This window comes from Carcharhinus amblyrhynchos, chromosome 9, assembly GCF_965287045.1.
Source record: "Carcharhinus amblyrhynchos chromosome 9, sCarAmb.v2.hapA, whole genome shotgun sequence".
In the NCBI taxonomy this organism is placed as follows: Eukaryota; Metazoa; Chordata; class Chondrichthyes; order Carcharhiniformes; family Carcharhinidae; genus Carcharhinus; species Carcharhinus amblyrhynchos.
Window position 1 is genome coordinate 69,640,101 of NC_137332.1, and position 20,393 is coordinate 69,660,493.

Genomic DNA, 20,393 nt, shown 5'->3' on the forward strand with positions numbered 1-20,393 from the left:
CTGATGGTGGACAAGTCCCCAGGACTGGATGGAGTGCATCCCAGGGTTCTGAAGGAAATGGCAGAGGTGATAGTGGATGCCTTAGTGATTATTTTCCAAACCTCGCTGGATTCTGGGGAAGTGCCGTAAGATTGGAAAACGGCTAATGTTACACCGCTGTTTAAAAAGGGTAGCAGGCAAAAGGCAGGGAATTATAGGCTGGTTAGTTTAACGTCTGTTGTAGGAAAAATGCTTGAATCCGTCATCAAAGAAGAAATAGGCATCTTGAGAAGAATTGTTTGATAGAGCAAACGCAGCACGGATTCGTTAAGGGGAAGTTGTGTCTGACGAATTTATTGGAATTCTATGAGGGTGTGTCTCATAGAGTGTGGAGGGGAACCGGTGGATTTGGTGTTTCTCGATTTTCAGAAGGCGTTTGATAAGGTGCCGCACAAAAGGTTGTTACTGAAGGTTAGGGGACATGGAGTTGGGGGTAAGGTGTTAGCGTGGATAGAGGATTGGCTGTCAAATAGGAGGCAGAGAGTAGGTGTCAATGGGTGCTATTCAGATTGGCGGTTGGTGACTAGTGGAGTGCCCCAGGGATCAGTGCCGGGGCCTCAGCTATTTACCATTTATATAGATGATCTGGAGGAGGGAGCCGAGTGTAGGGTGTCGAAATTTGCTGATGACACAAAGATAAGTGGAAAAGCAAATTGTGCGGAGGGTGTGGAAAGTCTGCAGAGGGATCTAGATAGGCTGAGCGAGTGGGCGAGGACCTGGCAGATGGAATACAATGTTGGCAAGTGTGAGGTTATCCACTTTGGCAGGAATAATAGTAGGAGGTACTACTATTTAAAGGGCGAAAAGCTGCAGCGTGCTATGGTGCAGAGGGACCTGGGCGTCCTTGTGCATGAGTCGCAAAAACCCAGCCTACAGGTGCAGCAGGTGATCAAGAAGGCAAATGGGATGCTGGCCTTCATAGCGAGGGGGATTAAATATAAAAGTAGGGAGGTCTCGCTGCAACTGTACAGGGCACTGGTGAGGCCGCAGCTGGAGTACTGTGTGCAGTTTTGGTCGCCGCACTTGCGCAAGGATATTTTGGCCTTGGAGGGAGTGCAGAGGAGGTTCACTAGGCTGATACCGGAGTTGAGGGGGTTGAACTATGAAGAGAGGCTGAATAGACTGGGCTTGTACTCGTTGGAGTTTAGAAGGATGAAGGGGGATCTTATTGAGACGTATAAGATGATGAAGGGGATGGATAGGGTAGAGGTGGAGAGGTTCTTCCCACTCAGAAAGGACAGCAGGACTAGAGGGCACAGCCTCAAGATAAGTGGGGGGGGGACAGTTTAGAACGGAGTTGAGGAGGAACTTCTTCACTCAAAGGGTGGTGAATCTCTGGAATTCTCTGCCTGTTGAAGTGGTGGAGGCTACCTCACTAAATATATTTAAGACGCAGGTAGATAGGTTTTTGGTAGGCAAGGGGATTAAGGGTTATGGGGAGAAAGTGGGAAAGTGGAACTGAGCCACTTCAGATCAGCCATGATCTTATTGAATGGCAGGGTAGGCTCGAGGGCTAGATGGCCTACTCCTGCTCCTATTTCTTCTGTTCTTATGTTCTAACTGGGAGTCGTTTTGATATTTAACAACAACTTGTTTCTTATACCATTGGCAATTTTTTATGCCGAATCTCTGTCTCCAGCAGCGAGCATTCTGACTGTATTGCCAATGAAAAACAGGAAGGCAAGAAATTGTTTGTAAAGACAATGAAGTTTTCCTAGAGTATGGCTTCCCAAGCATTTTTGTCACATCCAAAGAAAACCGAAAATGCATGATCGGTAAATAATGACATTGTTGAAAAATTAGAGGGTTGTTAGTATTCCCTTCCTTGGAAGACACTGGAGAATTTGAACTCATTCAAGACCGAGTTACATTTTTGATAGACTGGAAAGTTAAAGGTTATGGGGCCAGATAAGAAAATGAACTTGAAACCACAACCAAATCAACCATGGTTTATCGAATTTTAGAGTAGATTTGAAGGGTAAAATTGACCTACTCCAAAATCCTATGTTCCATGTTAGGAATTGTATTCTTGCATCATCTAAAATTAAAAGTAAAAATAACTCTGCCTGTGTTATAGTGTCAGGAAAAATAACGATAACATGAAAATGTCAGGGAAATCCAAGACAAGGTTTGAACTTTGCATTTACATACTCAAAGATTGACTCACAAAATTAAGGTAATTACTTTTGACTACTGAAGAGGTTAGTTAAGATAAAGATCAAATGTAAAAAAATGTATACAAGAAGCATTCCAACTGTCAAACGTGCAAGGGTAATTGTTTGAGATCTCAGCCAATGGCAGAAATGGCTGTCTTAACTCCCGGCAAGCCACATCTGTGAAGGAAGCCTGCTTTGGAAAATCAGTTGGTTGTTCTACCTCACAAATAACCCTGAAGAGATATGAGTGCCTGGTATGGTAACTATTACTGGATTATTTTATAATTTTAAAATACCTATAAGATGTTTTGGAGGTTTGGGAGCATTAGCTGTTAACATAGTGAAATAAAGGTATTTGGGAATGGTAAAGTTAGTGATGGTATGGATAGCCATAATTTTAGTCATGTGATCTTCTAGTTGATTTTGTTAGTGTTTATGTTATTGTTCAATAAACATTTATTTAACATCATCACAAAATGTAACATCACCCTTTGGATTTCAAATTGTTCCTCACATTATGACAAATCACAAAATATAGTTGAGGGCAGTTATTTCAAGTTTCCCTTCTGGGATTTGGAGTAACCTGGAATTTATTGTCAGCTCTGCTCTTAACAATAGAAAGTCTTAGAAATGTAAATAATGATGTGATAGTGATGCAATACAGATGTGAAAGATCCTTCTTCACAGCACCAAAATTGATGTTAATGCACTTTTCTTTTTGAATGTTGCTTTCTGTGTGGATTTTCCAAAGTTTTTCACAGGATGCAGTTGCTGGCTAGAGCAGCATTTATTGCCCGTCCCTAATTATCCGTTAAAAGGTGGTGGAATGGGCACACCCACAGTTCTATTAGCGAGGGCATAATGCAATAGCATGGATAACGTAAAACACAAATGAAGTGAAATGTGATTGAAATAATTGCGGTAGCATTTATGTCAATTTTAAAAATGATCCTTAACTATCTTCCAGATTTCCACATATTGACATTTGTTGCTTTCAATGTATTTTAAAAGTCTATGCTCTGAACATTATGCTTAACGATGTTGCTAACCATATGGATTAACTATAGCAGAAAAAGTGAATAGCAAAGAAACTTGTAGAGATGAACAAAAGATTTGGATTTTTCAAACAATTTGGATTTTTTTAAAGGTTGATGCACTTGAATTTTATGTCACCTTGTAACTTCTGCAACATTACAGTTCAACCAACAATTTCCTAAGTTAAGTTTTATAAATAAGCTTTTGTGGTTTTCTCATTCTAATTTCAAATTTGTTTTACAATACAAAAAGGTTATTTCAGTGTGTACATTTTGTTTAAAACTGGATGTAAATTCATATGTAAGCAACATTAGCAACATTTAAGAGGCATCTCGATGGTTATAATATCGTGGGAATAGAGGGATATGGTCCGAGTAAAGGCAGAAGGTTTTCTTAGTTTAGTTAGGGCATCATGATCAGTACAGGCTTGGAGGGCTGAAGTGCCTGTCCCTGTGCTGTACTTTTCTTTGTTCTATGCTCTTTGTTAAGTGTTCCTGCTGTCCTACTATTTTGAGTTTAGCTAAGATGTGAACTTTGCTTTCCTGAATATCTACACAGAAAAGAGTCATTTAAATCAGTGTGACAAAGCTAATCTGTGTGATAACAGTACAATATTTTCATTTGTTTATTATCCTCTCAGGTTGCTAAATTGTGGGTAGTCTTGCACTCATAGTATTTTAACTATAAGCCGTTCTGTGAAATCTAAATTGGCCAAGATGTGGGGTGTTGCTGCTTGGAAAACTTATTTTGGGTGTCTAGAGTCAGGATCAGGCATTCTCGGATCAGGTACGGCACAGATTGATATAGATTGCTGTTCTTTTCACTCTGCCCTAATGAATGTGCCTAAATCTCAGCTTCAAACCCCCTCCACTATTGCAGTAAAGTGGTACATTTCCTTTTACACCACTGGCCGCCTTCTGGGGGAGTATGTCAGTTGATGCTCCATTAGTGAATTAAAATCAACCAATCTAAAGTCCAGACAGAGGACACTTGTCCCGTTAGTCTGAGCTGGATTTGAATCCATGCCCTAGAGGTGAAAGCCCAATATCTAAGTCACTGAACGATCTAAATCCCTCATTTGACTTTATTTTATTTATTATTGTCACATGTATTAGTATATTTATAATTTCTAATAGGCATAAATGGGGGAGTTTTGCTTCCTGATTCTGAGCTGAATTCAAGCCCAGTGCAAGACATAAAAGATTCTGCAAAAGCTAGACCAGACTGTCCTGTTCATTGTTAAACTTGTATCAACCTGAGCTGGTGGATAATGATTATTCCACTGCATTAATCAACGTAAGTATGTGAATCTTAATGTCCTGTGGATGACCCCACATTATAAAAGAAATGATGAAGCATGCTGTTGACTTACACTGTAACTAACATTGATCGTAGTTTATTAAAAGCTCTCCTAAAACTTTGATTGATAAATACACCACAAAGTGTGGCCATTCTGAATTTAAACCTCTGCATTGAGCAAACAGCTAAAATTGCAAAGTCATAGTGGAAGTTCCTATAACTATTAGCAAACCTGGCGTACAAGAGGAAAAACATCAGCTAAGCTTTCAGCACCAACTGGAAGTGTTTACTTGGACAATGGTTGAAGACTAGATCAGTCACTTAGCCTGCAATAGTTTTGTGGAGCAGCCACAAAATATAATGATGAAAACATTCTGGGGGCAGTTTTGAGTTGCAGCAACTTTGTCTACTTAGCATCAGGAAGCAGACTTTGTGAAGCATGTATTCCACTTTTGAGTTCCTTTAAGTTGCAAGTGTGGTCCTAACTGTATCGTAGAACCTGATTTACTTAATCAGTAGGTCTGCTGAGTGCAGCAGATAAACATTTAGACTGGCTCAGTAAAATACTAGCATCATGGCAAAACAAAATCCCCCAACTTGCCAGTTTAATCCACAACCCTATTCTGAGGCCATTGCCTCCACTTTTGTGTTTTCCATTGTTCAGTGTTTGTATTTTTACATCTTTGATCACAAAAATTATATGGAATCGAAACAAAGGAATATTTGTTCTTGTATTTCACAGGTAAAAATAGTAATAGTTGTTTATCTTGTTTTACAGTGTTAAACCTGACCCTGATTGATTTGCCTGGTATCACTAAAGTGCCCGTAGGAGATCAACCAGCAGACATTGAGTACCAAATCAGGGACACAATAATGCAATTCATTGTTCGAGAAAATTGCCTAATTTTGGCAGTGACCCCAGCTAATACTGACTTGGCTAATTCAGATGCACTTAAGCTGGCAAAAGATGTTGATCCTCAAGGTAAGGTGTTTCCTATAGGCTGCCAAAAGTTCCAGGGAGTCTTTGGTTTTGTGAAGAGGATGCTTGATTTCTTTCCAAAGATAATGATAAGGTGCTTATTTTGGTGCTGATGAAGGGAGCTTGTGTTCCTAAACATAAAACATGAGGACTACAGCAGGATCTGTTATCTTTGTCAGTGACAGCATATCTTTTGTCTCAACTATTTTCTGAAGATCATTGATCATCTTGTATATATTTTTAGCAATCTTTGTAGTTTCAAGCAATTGGGGAGAGAAGAACACTGCATTCCAAAAGTATTCCCCTATGGAACACCTTTGACTAAAATAAGCATCAAATTATTTTGTTGCCATTGAAAATAACTTCAAGCTCTGAAATCTCTATGCTTCTAATTTAACAGAGTAAAAAGTCTGACAACACCAGGTTTTAGTCCAACCTATTTATTTGATAATATACTCACAAGCTTTCGAGGGGACTGCCTCTTCGTCAGGTGAATGGAGAGTTCTGGCCAGAACTCTCCATTCACCTGACGAAGAGGCAGTCCCCTCGAAAGCTTGTGAGTATATTATCAAATAAATAGGTTGGACTAAAACCTGGTGTTGTCAGACTTTTTACTGTGTTTACGCCAGTCCAACGCCGGCATACCCACATCATGTCTAATTTAACAGATCAGGGCGGGATTTTCCGCCGCACACACCCTAATGCCAGAAAATCCCTCCTGAGGTCAACGGAACTTTTCTTGTCCCTGTCCCGTTTTCTACGACAGGCAGGACGGTAAAATTCCAGTCATCAATGTCCAGAGGATTGATATAGGAACACAGAGTGCAAACATGAAACAAAACATTCTTTGTGTCTTACAGTATAAAGGAAGCTGAGCGTTTGTTGTCTTCTTGAAGATGAAATGCTGCTTAAAAGGAAACAATGTTTGTGGAATATGTGATTTGCAATGTTATCCTTGCTCTCATTGTTGGGTCCATGTAGTTTATATAGTCAGCTTGTTGCCTGGCAGCTGTTGAATGATTCTTGAGGCAGGCACTAAACAGGAATCTAAGAATAGAATTGTGGCAAACTTGGGTCCAACTTTCCCTCTATCGAGTGAGGAGCTTGTTTTTGCTTGGCACCAGGAGAAATAGCCAAGAGCAAAAGTTTGACGAAGAAGAATTAACCTGTGGCCTCCTGTTCGATAGTGCCATGTACTGGTGTTGCAATGTGTTGTGCCACCATATCTCTCTGATGATCTAGAATTGTGTATGCCAAAAACATGAGAATAGTAGGTATTTTTTAAAAGTTTAATCAGTATAAATAATTCTTTGTTCAATATTATCTAATTTTGTTTTAAAGTCTTGTTTTTATTCTTGTATCTGAAACTGCAACATTCAAAATGTCAATTTCTTTGTAGCCCTGAAAGTCATTGTTTTTTGGGAATTGCTTAATGTAACTATTTAAGTTAATTTACCGCCATCATCTGGCTTAAAAACAATAAAACATTGTAGACTGCTGGCAGAAAAATATACTTCAATTACTTTTCTATTTAATAATTAAATTTCTTCTCATTTGACTAGGTTTGCGAACAATCGGTGTGATAACCAAGCTTGATCTAATGGATGATGGTACAGACGCTAAGGATGTACTGGAGAACAAGCTGCTGCCTCTTCGCAGAGGTATCACATGTAAATGGGCCATTATAGTTGGTGTTAACATTTGTTAAAATATCAATTTTCAGAACGTTGGAAGCTGAAAACAGCAAGCTCATTAATTAGCACGAAATGTTTTGCTTTCAAAAGTAGTTTTTTTGGCAGAAATTGTTAGTAAGATTTATCATTTTGTTTAATTAAAGGAATTAAGTTTCACCTGTCTCTGTCAAAATTTGCAAATTTAAACCCAGAACAGATTGGGTTTTGGTGTAAATGTCTTTTTTTGTTAATGTGGTGGTGCATTGTGTAGTAGCTCACTTGCTTTGTACTGCAAATTAGTGTGGTATGGATTCATGCCTCTAACTCTCACTTATTGATTTGGCAGCCTTTGCTGTCCAATATCAAAGACCAAATTACCATGAGGCAATAATCTATGATTCTATAACTCCTTAAAGGAGATAGTTTCTTTTTAGGCTGTTCTGATTTGCCTCCTAACAACTGGAAACAGAAGAGCAATACAAAGATCACCCACTTGGAATAATGCAGAAGCTGTAGAGTTTGTCCAGTGGATTGTGATGTGAATAATAAATGACATACCAAATAAAAGTTAGAAGGGTCAGTATGAGGTAATAAGACTTGTGTATATGTGGATGTTGATATTAGTAAGAGGTGCCTGTGAATTAAATTTTGCTTTCTGCTAGGTATGTTTTTGAGGGGCAGTTTTTTTACACAGAGAGTGGTATGTGTCTGGAATGGGTTGCTGGGGTGGTGGTGGAGGCGGATGCTATAGGACCAAGGGCAGGCAGAAGGGATTAGCTTAATTTGGTGTCATGTTCAGCACAACATCATGGGGCAAAGGGCCTGTTCCTGTGCTGTTCTACGTTCTAATCCAGAGACACAAGTTCAAGACCCACTATTGCAGTTTCTGAATTTGAATTCAGTTTATAAAAACGTTGGTGCCTGTAAAAGTGGCCACAATGCTTGTTAAAAGCCCAGCTGGTTTACGAAAGATAACCTTCTGTCCATTACTAGTTAGCTCTCTATGCCTCCAGTGCCACACCAATGTGATTAACTTTTAACTGCCCTCTGAGGTGTTCTAAAAAGCCACAAAGCTGTCTTCACCACCACCTTCTTAAGGACAGCTAGGGACAAATGCAGGACTTTCCGGCAATGCTCACATCCAGAGTTATATTTTTGAAAATGTGCAACTTATATTAATAAAAGCAAAATATTAAATATGCTGGAGATCTGAAATGAAAATAAAAATTGTTGGAAAACCTGAACAAACCTGGTGACATCTGTGGAGAGAAAAACAGAACTAACATTTTGAATCCAAGACGATGATTCTTCAGAAGAAAATGTCACATTAGATCAAAACATTAACTCTGTTTCTCTCTGCATCGAAGATGCCAAACCTGCTGAGTTTTTCCAGAGTTTTTTGTTCTTTTCATTTGAAATTTGTCTATCTATTTTCTTGACTGCTAGGATACATTGGTGTTGTCAACCGAAGTCAGAAGGATATTGAAGGGAAAAAGGATATTAAATCAGCACTTGCAGCAGAAAGAAAATTTTTCCTTTCTCATCCGGCATACAGACATATGGCAGAACGTATGGGAACACCTTACCTTCAGAGGCTTCTTAATGAGGTGAGAGGAAAGTACAGTTTTTGGTCTGGTTATGCTTTTGTTTCACTTGCATATGTATGATTTGTGATGCAATCTACTGTGGATTTTTGCCTCAATACATTCATACTGAAGATAAAGCATGAATTAACAGAGTTAGGTGGCTGCTTTGCAGAATATCCCCATTCGGCCTGCAAATGTCACTTTGAGTTTGGAGTTGCCTTTCATTTTAGTTTTCCACTTTGCTTCCACCATGCCTCCTGCCATGCTCCCAACATAAACTTGAGGAACAACCTTCTGGCTTCAACATTAAGTCCAACAATTTATTATATTTACCCTGTTCTGTTTCATTTTTTTGTTTTTTTCTCTCTCTCGTTTCCCTCTTGCTTCCTTTATTTGCTTATTCTTACCTATCTCCAAAAACCTTTCACCCCCTTGATAGTCAAGAATCTGTTTAGCTCTGCCTCAAAAATATTTGAAGGTTCTGCTCCACTCTGTTTTGAGGAAGTGAGCTCCAGAGACTCTCAACCCTCTGAGAGAAAATTTCTCCTCATCTCTGTCTCTGGGTGACCCCTTATTTTTATGACCTTAACTCTAGATTCTCTGACAAGAGGAAACAGCCTCTCTTCATCCAGCCTGTCAATACCTTCAGGATCTTAAAGAATTCGATCAAGTGGCCTCTTATTCTTCAAAACTCTAGTGGATACAAAACTAACCTCACCATCCACCTTATAAGACAACCTGAGTATTTGTCTGGTAAACCTTCTCTGAAATGCTAACTCATTTCCATCTTTCCTTAACTAAAGAGATTAATACTGTACACAATACTCCAGATGTTCGCTGGAGCTCTACCACCTCGCCCGCCATGGAATCAGAGCAGACGAGGGTCCGACAACAGAAATCTCTATGGACCTAGGGCAAGAATTTCTGGTCTCGCTCGAGCAAGACCGTGAAATCCCACCTGTGGTCTCACTAGTGCCACATACAACTGAAGCATAATCTCCCTTTTTTTTTAGTAATCGTTCCTCACACAATAAATGATAACATTCCATTAGCTTTCCTAATTAGTTGCTGTACCTGTATACCATCCTTTTGTGATTTTTGCATTCAGATACCAAGATCCCTGTGCACATCAGAGCTCTGCAATTTCTCATCATTTAGAAAATAAGCTTCATTTTTATTCTTCCTGCCAAAATGGACAATTTTGCATTAGCCCACAGTATACTCCATTTGCCAGATTTTTGCCCAGTCACTTAACCTATCAATGTCCCTTTTTATTCCCCTCACATCCTTTTCAAAATTTATTTTCTTATCTGTCTTTGTGTTGTCAGCAAATTTAGCAACCATACCTTTAGTCCTTTCATCCAAGTTGGATATATAAATTCCAAAAGGTTGAGCACAGCACTGATCCTTGTGGCACACAACTCATCACATCCTTCCAACCATAAAAAACCCATTACCAAGTTCCCTATTTTCTCTTAATTAGCCAATCTTAAAATCCATGCCAGTATGTTGCCTCCTACTATGAGCTTTTATTGTACACAATGACCTTTGATGTAGGGACAGAACATCCCAAATCTAGGGACTTTTGGAAAATTAAAACCAATGCATCAACTACCTCATTGGCCACTTCTTTCAAGTCCTTAGAGTGAAGTCCATCTGTACCAGGGGGTTTGTCAGCCTTCAGACCCAACAGTTTGCTCAGTAATACTTCCCTGATGGTTGTAATTTTCTTTACTTCCTCTCTCCCTTCCATTTCCTGATTTATAACTATTTCAGACATGTTAGTTATGTCCCTTGTAGTGTGATGATAGTGTGCTATTGCTGTGGTCTTTTTATGATTAAGAAAACTGTTTTTAGTTTTTCTACAGCTGGTCAGTGTGTCTGGTAGAAATATAGCTCAGCTGCTGGGAAAGCAACATAATTACTCATTTTAAGTATGTAGTGTTTACTTAGGAAAGGGATAATAGACTTTTGTTTGCAAAAAATGGTCCACTGGAGTTTTTGATTCAGGAATAGAAGGTGGTTTAGATATGCAGGGTCTTCTGATATTGCAGTTAATGGGCGGAGCTAGGTATATAGCAGAGAGGAAACTGCTTTCAGTTCTGACTGGGATTTGTTTAAAGAAGCTGATCTTCATAAAATCTCTTTGAAAACTTCAAGGCTGTTAACACTCATTATTGCAAATATACTTGTGATTGCTGATTGCATTTAAAGTGGCTTTAGCATCTGTAAGAAGAGTGTTGCTTATTTGGATCTGAAACAGTGATAAGTTAGAAATTAAAGTTTCTTATCATGCTTAAATATTGTTCAACGAGTAATTGTTAAATTGGTTCATTTGTTAAGAGGTATAGTTAAACTATGCTGTTCAGTAAGGTTAGTTTTACTAATAAAATTCCTGAATTTGTAAGCAGAATTATGCCTGGGATAATGATCTTATTCTCATATTTATGCCAAAATAGAAAAGTTGTTATGGTCAAGTCTAGCTTCCTGAAGTAATTTGAAATTCTGGTCCAGGACCCTAACAATAGTGAACACAGATGCAAAACACCTGTTTAATTCAGCCACCCTAGCCCTACTTTCCGTTATCTGCATCCTAGATGCACTTTCTATTGGTACTCACTTCGTAAACACTTTGTCTATTTAAATATCTATAGAAACTCTTACTGTCCCTGGGCAGGCTCTGGCCAGATATTTTGGGTATGTCCCATATTCAATTCTGGATAGCATCTCCACAGCCATTCTTAGCCTTGAGGGTAGCATTACTCATTGGTTGGGTTGCATTTACAAAAAGCTGTCAAAGAATTGAGGAAAACCTCCATGAGGTTTGGTCCACGCTGGCCTGGTGTTGCAGGATTCTGGAGGCAGAGTTCCATTTGGAGATGGTGTTATTGATCAAGTCGGGTGAGGTGAAACTTGTCAGCTGGCTAGTAGATGGACAAAGTCTGGCACTCATGGAAGGTAGGCCTCATCAGATAAATGCTTTCTCATAACAAACTGCATCCAGCTGAGGTGAGCCCTCCAGAGAGTTCCCCATTCTGCTATTTTTGAGGAAAGAGTTGGTAGATCTACTGTCTAAACAAATACAAACCTGATTGTATGCTGAGAGTTGTCGCAGTCATCGGATGCTTCTGTCTCTGCTGGGTTCTTTAGCAGAAGTGTAAATGGTAGGGGAGCTGGAAGAGAGAAATTGGCATTCATTCTTAGCTGCCAGTTGGTATATATACTCAATGGGGAGCAGGTGTGACGGGCTAGAATGTACTTGAATCTGAGCTGTTCAGCGTTATTGTTTAAAGTTTGAGAGATTTGCTCTTATTGTGGGAATAGAATTGTATTAGTAGTTTTTTTCAGGCCAGAAAATAATCATTTGACTGTTTAGGCTGAGGAATTATTGAGCTTCCATCTTGATAGGCAGCGTCAGAAGTTGCCAAGGTATAGGGAAGAGGGTGGGTTTTGGGGGTGTCAAAGTAGGGGAGGTTTTGGGGTCAAAGTAGGGGAGATCATAAATTAAAATCCCTCCAATGCAGAAAGAGGCCATTCAGCACATTGAGTCTTCATTGACTTTTGAACAGAGCATCCCAACCAGGTCATATCCCCATAACCCCACATACTTACCCACTAATCTTCCTATGCTACACATCTTGTGGACACCAGAGTACCCAGAGGAAACCCATGTGGAGAACATACAAACTCCATACAGTCACCCAAGACCGGAATTGAACGCATGTTCCTGGCACCACGTGGCAACAGGACTAACCACTGTTAACACTGCTGCCTCGCAGTGCAGGGTCCTTGGTTCAGATTTCCAGCATTTGCAATATTTTACTTTTTCCATTTTCAAATTGGTTTCCTACACCTGCTTCAGACTTCCATCCCAGCAGTTTGGTGAATTTGTTTCTTGTCCAAACAAATGAAAAGAATGTAATGCTCTGGGTCATGCACTCCCCCTGTGTTTACTATTGTAGCCAGAAAATATCAATTATAACCTTGTTTAACATTGCTCAACCTAAATTTCATTACAAAAATGCTTTTGTAATATTCCAATAGAAAGCAACACAGGTTTTGTTGCACTTTCACTTTCCATTACTTATCAAATATAAGATAAATCAAAAATGTTTTGTTAAGGATCTATTAACACTTGGCAACTCGTATAAAGTTATTTTGAATGAAATTGAAATATCCACTTTTCTGTCCCTAAAAATAGATTGTATAGTTCAGTGTTAGTTTTATCTTTTTTTCTGCAGCAATTAACTAACCACATTCGGGAAACACTTCCAGCATTACGCAACAAGCTTCAAGTGCAGATGTTATCTTTAGAAAAAGAAGTAGAAGAATATAAGGACTGCCGACCTGATGATCCTGCCATAACAACCAAAGCTCTCTTGTTGTATGTTAAGTATTATTGATTCATTATAAAACGTCGTTGTTTAAAATATAACATCAATTCTGAAACTTGGTGTGACAATAGTGTTTTTCAGTCCTAAACGATCGAGCACCAATTCTAGGATATTGGATTGCCCCATCCGTACCCTATTCAATGCCTTTATCATTTAAAAGTCTTTATTAAAATGCTTCCCAACCTACTAAACTCATTAATAACAAGTTTGTGCAAGCTGTTAGTGTTATGCTAATATGGTAATCCTTTAAGCCCCAATATTATTGTGAAACTGTACGATAGCCACTCCAAAGCCAATCTTTCCTGAGGTTTAGTGCATAAAACTGAATGCAATATTCCAGATAGGCAGCAACAATTGAAGCATTTCTTCCTGAATTTTTATTTGAATATCACACATAGAATTTACCCATTCAAATCTATGGATTCTGCTTACCCATGGATTACCATTCAAATCTATATGGATTCTGCTCTAAATTCCTTTTCCCTCATTTATATCGAAAAACTCAATTTAAAGAGCATCTCATTGCTGAAGTAACATTTTACCAGTTCTGGCCTCTTGTGCATCCCCAGTTTTAATCACTTCATCATTGGAGATGTGAGCTGCTAAGGCCATGTGCTGTGGAACGCCCATCTTAAAGCTTCCTGCCTCACTTCTCTTTCTTATTTAAGACACTCTTTAAAACCTACCTCTTTGATTAAGTTTTAGATTGCCTGTCCTAATATTTCCTAATGTGGCTAGGTGTCAGATTTTGTCTGACAAAGCTCCTATGAAAGGTTTTGGGACATTTTACTGCATTGAAGATGTTATATAAATGCAATTTGTTCTCGGGTACACCAACCACCTTCAAAGACGTCTGTATACAAACCCCAATGCTCTCTCTTCCTGCACATTCTATTAAATTATTATTTAGTTTATGTTGCTTCTTCTCAATCTTTCTACTGAACTGTCTTGTCCCACACATCTGAGTTAACTTGCATTTGCTCATTTCACCAGTATATTATGTCTTCCTAAAGTCTGTTACTAACCTTCACACTGTTGACCAAGTCTTAACAATCTCTGTTTTGATTTTGCATGTCTAAACGTGTTTCTGAGATACAGTACTCAGATAAATATCTTCCTGCTTTGCATTCAAATCTAATATGTAGCTAAAAAGAGCCGTGCTTCTAACCCTGACCCTTGAGCAACAACATCCATTCACTAGGGCTCTTTGCCTTCTTTCTCATAGCCAATTTCATATTCACATCCCTTTTATTTCATTGGTCCCAGCAATACTTTATTTCACTAGTCCCAATGACTGTCTCCCTCCTCAAAGCGTTTATTGTCTCAAAACTACGGATATGTGTCTTAATAAACTGTCTCAAAAATAGCACGTCTTTCCCCTTGTTCGGGTGGCAGAGTGGCACAGTGGTTGTACATTTGCCTTCCAGCACCTGGGATCCTGGTTCAATTCCAGCCTTGGGTGATTGTGTAGAGTCTACCTGTGTCTTTCTCCATGTGCCTTTCCCCTTGTTTGGGTGCCAGAATGGCACAGTGGTTGTACAGTTGCCTCCCAGCACCAGGGACCCTGGCTCAGTTCCAGCCTTGGGTGATTGTGTGGAAACCCTGTCTGCCTGGGTTTCCTCTGGGTTCTCCGGTTTACTGCCATAATCCAAAGATGTGTACGTTAGGTGGATTAGCGGGGAAAATACGGGGGGTAATGGGGAGGTGGCCTGGACTGTTCTGTCAGAAAGTCGGTGCAGGCTTGATGGGCCAAATGGCCTCCATTTGCACTGTGGGATTCTACACTCTAAGAATAATAATTTTCTAAGAAAATTAAGGTAATTTATCTGTATCACGGTAGACAAACAGCTGTCATTGTGGAGTTTATTGCCTCTTTTGTTTTCTAGCTCTGGATTAAAATTCAGATATCCTATCTTTTTATCAGGTATGCTCATAAAGACCTGTTTCTCTCCCTCTAGATGGGAGGCATACTCTGCTAGTTCCTGTGATTAGTAATAACATCCAGAGTCCTTATTTCTCCTAAAGAGTTGATAGTGCAGTTTTTAGTGAGCCGCAGCTTAGGTCAGAATTGCTGGCACTGATTATTAATTGCTGTTGCTTTTCACTAATGTTTTTCAATTTTAAATGTTTATTCATATCGTGCAATAGATTTTTTAATGAAATCATTGAATCCAGCTGGTGGAAAATGAGAAATGATAACATCTTGAAATAGCTTTGAAAATGAAATGGATTATTTTTATTATTGCACTTCGTATTTAGAATTTGATATTTTGCAAAAGTAACACATAAGACTTTAAAACCTAGTGGTCAGATCAAAGCGTTTTAGAAAATGAACTGAAAAACCATTGAATTGTTCTTGTGTTATTTGCTGTGAAAAATGAAGGAGCTTCTGAAATGCGTATGGCTGGTTTTGACTTTATAATGGAAGAATACAGTTTATGATATTCTGATCATTATCATGACAACTGGATAAATGCCATTTGTGGAGGGCTGACCTCCCACACGGTCAGTTACCATGGGTAATTAGATCCATCCTCCTAACAATGTGTCATTGTTCAGTGAGCTAGAATAGCTGGCTGTCAAGATTAAATGAAGATTATATTTTGCTGATAAACTCGATATTTATCAGTTACTGTCTTCTTCCTTCACAGTTTTGTATATTGTCTCAAAACTATGGAAATGTGTCTTAATAAACTATCTCAAAAATAGTATCTCTCTCTCCCGGTTTGTTCAGTGAAATGTAAAATTTATGATAACAGTAAGCAGCAAATTTGAAGTGGGTTTGTTGCCACGATCAAAATATCAGGGCAACCAGCCCAGTTTCAAGTTTGTGGGCTTACTGTTATCACAAGTTTTGTATTTAACATGACAAAAATTATGTAACTAAACAAGATGGGGAAATGTTGGTGTGGGACTGGGGTGGGCACTTTAAGAAGTCTCACAACACCAGGTTTAAATCCAACAGAATTTATTTGAAATCACGAGTTTTCAGAGCACTGCTTCTTCAGATGATGAAGGAGCAGCACTCTGAAAGCTTGTGATTCCAAATAAACCTGTTGGACTTTAACCTGGTGTCGTGAGTCTTCTTACTGTAATTAAAAAAGTTCAATTTAAGCAATACATTGCACTGAACAAAATGCCATGTGCGCATGAGCCAACAGACGGCATTTTCCAGCCCTTCCATTTCCCCTGAAGGCGATCCCCCGTGGCTGGTCCTCCATGGCAGACCAAGTGAACCAAGCAAAAGCCTGTAAACTTTGACGGGACTGCTGCTGGCCAATGGCTCATCAGAGGCAAAACACGCGCATTGGGGCATAAAATCCTGGCCAGTGGGTTTGATTTTGACTATTGGATGACCAGCCAGCAGAGTATACTGACCGGTCACCTGGTCGGGTAATGATGAGGTGGCAATGATATTGAGGCCCTGGCTTCATTTGAATTTGCAATGTGACACGCAGGGCCCCCAACCGATATCATGATGCAGCCCACTGCTCTTGAGTCTCAAGAATGTTGTCTAGCTGGGGTGCCAGTAAGGTGCACTTGGGGAGGGTAATACTGAAGCAACGGCCTAAACATTTTCTGACTCTTTCTTAACTAGAATGAACGCCAGTGCATGGGGACAGATTGTGTGATTACAAGTTCTGCCCACGTGTCCTGTGAAGCACACGGTACAGTGCTGCAGCAGGACATAGGCAAAGAGAAAAGGAAAAGGAACGTAGTAGTTATTGGGGATAGTGGGGTGAAGGGTATTGACACTGTCCTTTGTCACAATGACAAAGTGCACAGAAGGGTGTGTTGTCTGCCTGGTGCTCGGGTACGGGATGTCGCAGCTGGGCTGCAGAGGAACCTGGAGTGGGAGGGTGAGAATCCGGTCGTTGTGGTACATGCGGGTGCCGGTGACGTAAGCAAAATGCGGACTGAGGATCTGGGGAGGGAGTATGAAAAGCTTGGAATGGAATTAAAAAGTAGAACCGACAAGGTGGTTATCTCTGGGCTACTGCCTGAACCGTGTGCAGATGGGCGTAGGGTTGACAGGATTAAGGAAGTGAATGGGTGGCTCAGGGATTGGTGTGGGAGGAATGGGTTTGAATTTATGGGGCATTGGCACCAGTATTGGGGTAGGTGGGACCTGTTCGGGAGGGATGGGGTTGGTCTGAACCGTGCTGGGACCAGAGTGCTGGCGAATCGAGTAAAGAGGACTGTAGACAGGGCTTTAAACTAATTAGGGGGGGGGGAGGGTGCGAGGGTAGGTGACCTTATGAGGTCTAAAGTTAAGGAGAGTGTACATGTAAGGGAAGAGGCCGAGGATGTCCCAATAATAGAGGGAGTAGGGGGCGTGAGTATAGTTGGTGGCGTTGCGGCAAATAGGGTCCAGGTGAAGGCTGGGATGAAAGCACTTTATCTGAATGCACGAAGCATTCGGAATAAAGTGGATGAGCTGGTGGCGCAGATCGACACAAATGGATACGATCTGGTGGCCATTACAGAGACGTGGCTGCAGGGTGACAGGGACTGGGAGCTGAATGTACAGGGCTATCAAGTGTTTAGGAAGGATAGGCAGGAGGGAAAAGGGGGGGGCGTAGCTCTGCTGATTAAGGATAGCATCACGGTGGTAGCAAGGGATGATATTGGAGCCAAGGAGCAGAGGGTGGAATCGTTGTGGGTGGAGATTAGGAACAGCAAAGGGAGGAAGACGCTGGTGGGTGTCGTCTATAGGCCCCCGAATAATGATCTGGAGATGGGGCGGGCTGTTAACGCGCAAATAAGTGCGGCGTGCAAGAATGGGACGGCCGTAGTTATGGGGGATTTCAATCTGCATATTGATTGGTCGACCCATGTTGGACGTGGGGGGCTCGAGGAAGAGTTCTTGGAATGCTGCCGGGATAGTTTCCTCGAACAGTGTGTGTTGGAGCCGACGAGGGAGCGAGCTATCTTGGATCTGGTGCTATGTAATGAGGCGGGTAGAATTAGGGACCTTGTGGTGAAGGATCCTCTTGGGGAGAGTGATCATTGTATGGTGGAGTTTCTGGTGCAGATGGAGGAGGAGAAAGTGGGTTCCCGGACACGCGTCCTTTGTTTGAATAGAGGGAAATACGGTAGGATGAGAGAAGAATTGGCGAATGTGGACTGGGAGAGCGCGTTGGAGGGAGGGTCTGTTAAGGAGCAATGGAGGATCTTTAAGGAGATCTTTCTTGGTGCTCAGCAGAAATTTATTCCGATGGTCAAAAAGGACAGGAGGAGGAGAGGTAATAAGCCGTGGATAACAAAGGAGGTGAAGGAAAGTGTTAAACTAAAAGCGGAGGAATTTAGAGTAGCTAAGAGTAGTGGGCGAGAAGAGGATTGGGAGAGGTTTAAATGTCAACAAAGATTGACAAAGAAGTTGATAAGGAAGGGTAGGAGAAACTATGAAGCTGGGCTAGCGCTTAATATAAAAAAGGATAGCAAGAGTTTTTATAAATATATAAAAAGGAAGAGGCTGGCTAGGGTGAATGTTGGTCCTTTAGAGGATGAGAAAGGGGACCTAGTGGTAGGGGATGGGGATATGGCTAAGGTATTGAATAACTTTTTTGTTTCTGTCTTCACGGAGGAGGACGTGAATAATTTGCCGGGTGTTAGCGATAGAAAGGTGGTAGGACTGGAGGGTCTTAATGACATTACTGTTACTAGAAAGGCGGTGCTCGACAGACTGGAGGGGCTGATTGTGGACAAGTCCCCAGGACCGGATGGAATGCATCCGAGGGTTCTGAAAGAAATGGCGGAGGTGATAGTGGATGCCTTGGTGGTTATTTTCCAAACGTCGCTGGATTCCGGGGAAGTGCCGGATGATTGGAAAACGGCTAATGTTACGCCGTTGTTTAAGAAGGGTGCCAGGCAAAAGGCGGGGAATTATAGGCCGGTTAGTTTAACATCTGTGGTAGGTAAAATGTTAGAATCTGTCATTAAGGAGGAAATTGCGAGGCATCTTGAAGGGAATTGCTTGATAGAGCAGACGCAGCACGGTTTCATTAAAGGGAAGTCGTGTCTGACAAATTTACTGGAGTTCTATGAGGATGTGTCTAGGGCGGTGGATAGAGGAGAGCCGGTGGATGTGGTCTTTCTAGATTTTCAGAAAGCGTTTGACAAAGTGCCTCACAAGAGGTTATTGCAGAAGGTCGAGGGACATGGAGTTGGGGGTAGGGTGTTAGCGTGGATAGAAGATTGGTTGTCAAGTAGGAGGCAGAGAGTGGGGGTCAACGGGTGCTATTCGGATTGGCGGATGGTGACTAGTGGAGTGCCCCAGGGGTCGGTGCTGGGGCCTCAGCTTTTTACCATTTATATAGATGATCTGGAGGAGGGAACCGAGTGTAGAGTGTCGAAATTTGCTGATGACACCAAGATTGGTGGAACAGTAAATTGTGCGGAGGGTATGGAGAGTCTGCAGAAGGATCTAGATAGGCTGGGCGAATGGGCCAGGAAATGGCAAATGGAATTTAATGTTGGCAAGTGTGAGGTGGTCCACTTTGGTAGGAAAAATGGTAGGAAGGACTATTACTTACGAGGCGAAAAACTGCAGCAGGCGACGGTGCAGAGGGACCTCGGGGTCCTTGTGCATGAGTCGCAAAAACCCAGCTTGCAGGTGCCGCAGGTGGTCAGGAAGGCGAATGGGATGCTGGCCTTCATAGCGAAGGGGATTGAATATAAAAGTAGGGAGGTCTTGCTGCAGCTGTATAGGGCATTGGTGAGGCCGCAACTGGAGTACTGTGTACATTTTTGGGCGCCGCACCTGCGCAAAGATATTTTGGCCTTGGAGGGAGTGCAAAGGAGGTTTACTAGGCTGATACCGGAGTTGAGGGGGTTGAGCTATGAGGAGAGGCTGAATAAACTGGGCTTGTACTCGTTAGAGTTTAGAAGAATGAGAGGAGATCTCATTGAGACGTATAAGATGATGAATGGGATGGATAGGATAGAGGTGGAAAGACTCTTCCCGCTCAAAAAAGACAATAGGACTAGGGGGCACAGCCTCAAGATAAAAGGGGGGCGGTTTAGAATGGAGTTGAGGAGGAACTTCTTCACTCAAAGGGTGGTGAATCTCTGGAATTCTCTGCCTGTTGAAGTGGTGGAGGCTGCCTCGCTAAATATTTTTAAGACGCGGGTTGATGGGTTTTTGATAGGAGAGGGGATTAAAGGTTATGGGGAGAGGGCGGGAAAGTGGAACTGAGCAGCGACAGATCAGCCATGATCTTATTGAATGG

At 41.2% G+C, this 20,393-nt stretch overlaps 1 protein-coding gene across 3 annotated transcripts in view; it reads left to right on the forward strand.

The window, feature by feature from the left end:
* dnm3a (dynamin 3a) overlaps positions 1 to 20,393 on the forward strand; it is a 183,375-nt gene that overhangs the window by 43,378 nt on the left and 119,604 nt on the right. For all 3 annotated transcript variants that reach the window (XM_080195910.1, XM_080195908.1, XM_080195909.1), the window contains 4 exons: positions 5,308 to 5,511; positions 7,071 to 7,169; positions 8,628 to 8,788; positions 13,009 to 13,151. In XM_080195910.1, the coding sequence (XP_080052036.1) occupies positions 5,308 to 5,511; positions 7,071 to 7,169; positions 8,628 to 8,788; positions 13,009 to 13,151 (607 nt within the window). The remainder of the gene's footprint in view (positions 1 to 5,307; positions 5,512 to 7,070; positions 7,170 to 8,627; positions 8,789 to 13,008; positions 13,152 to 20,393) is intronic.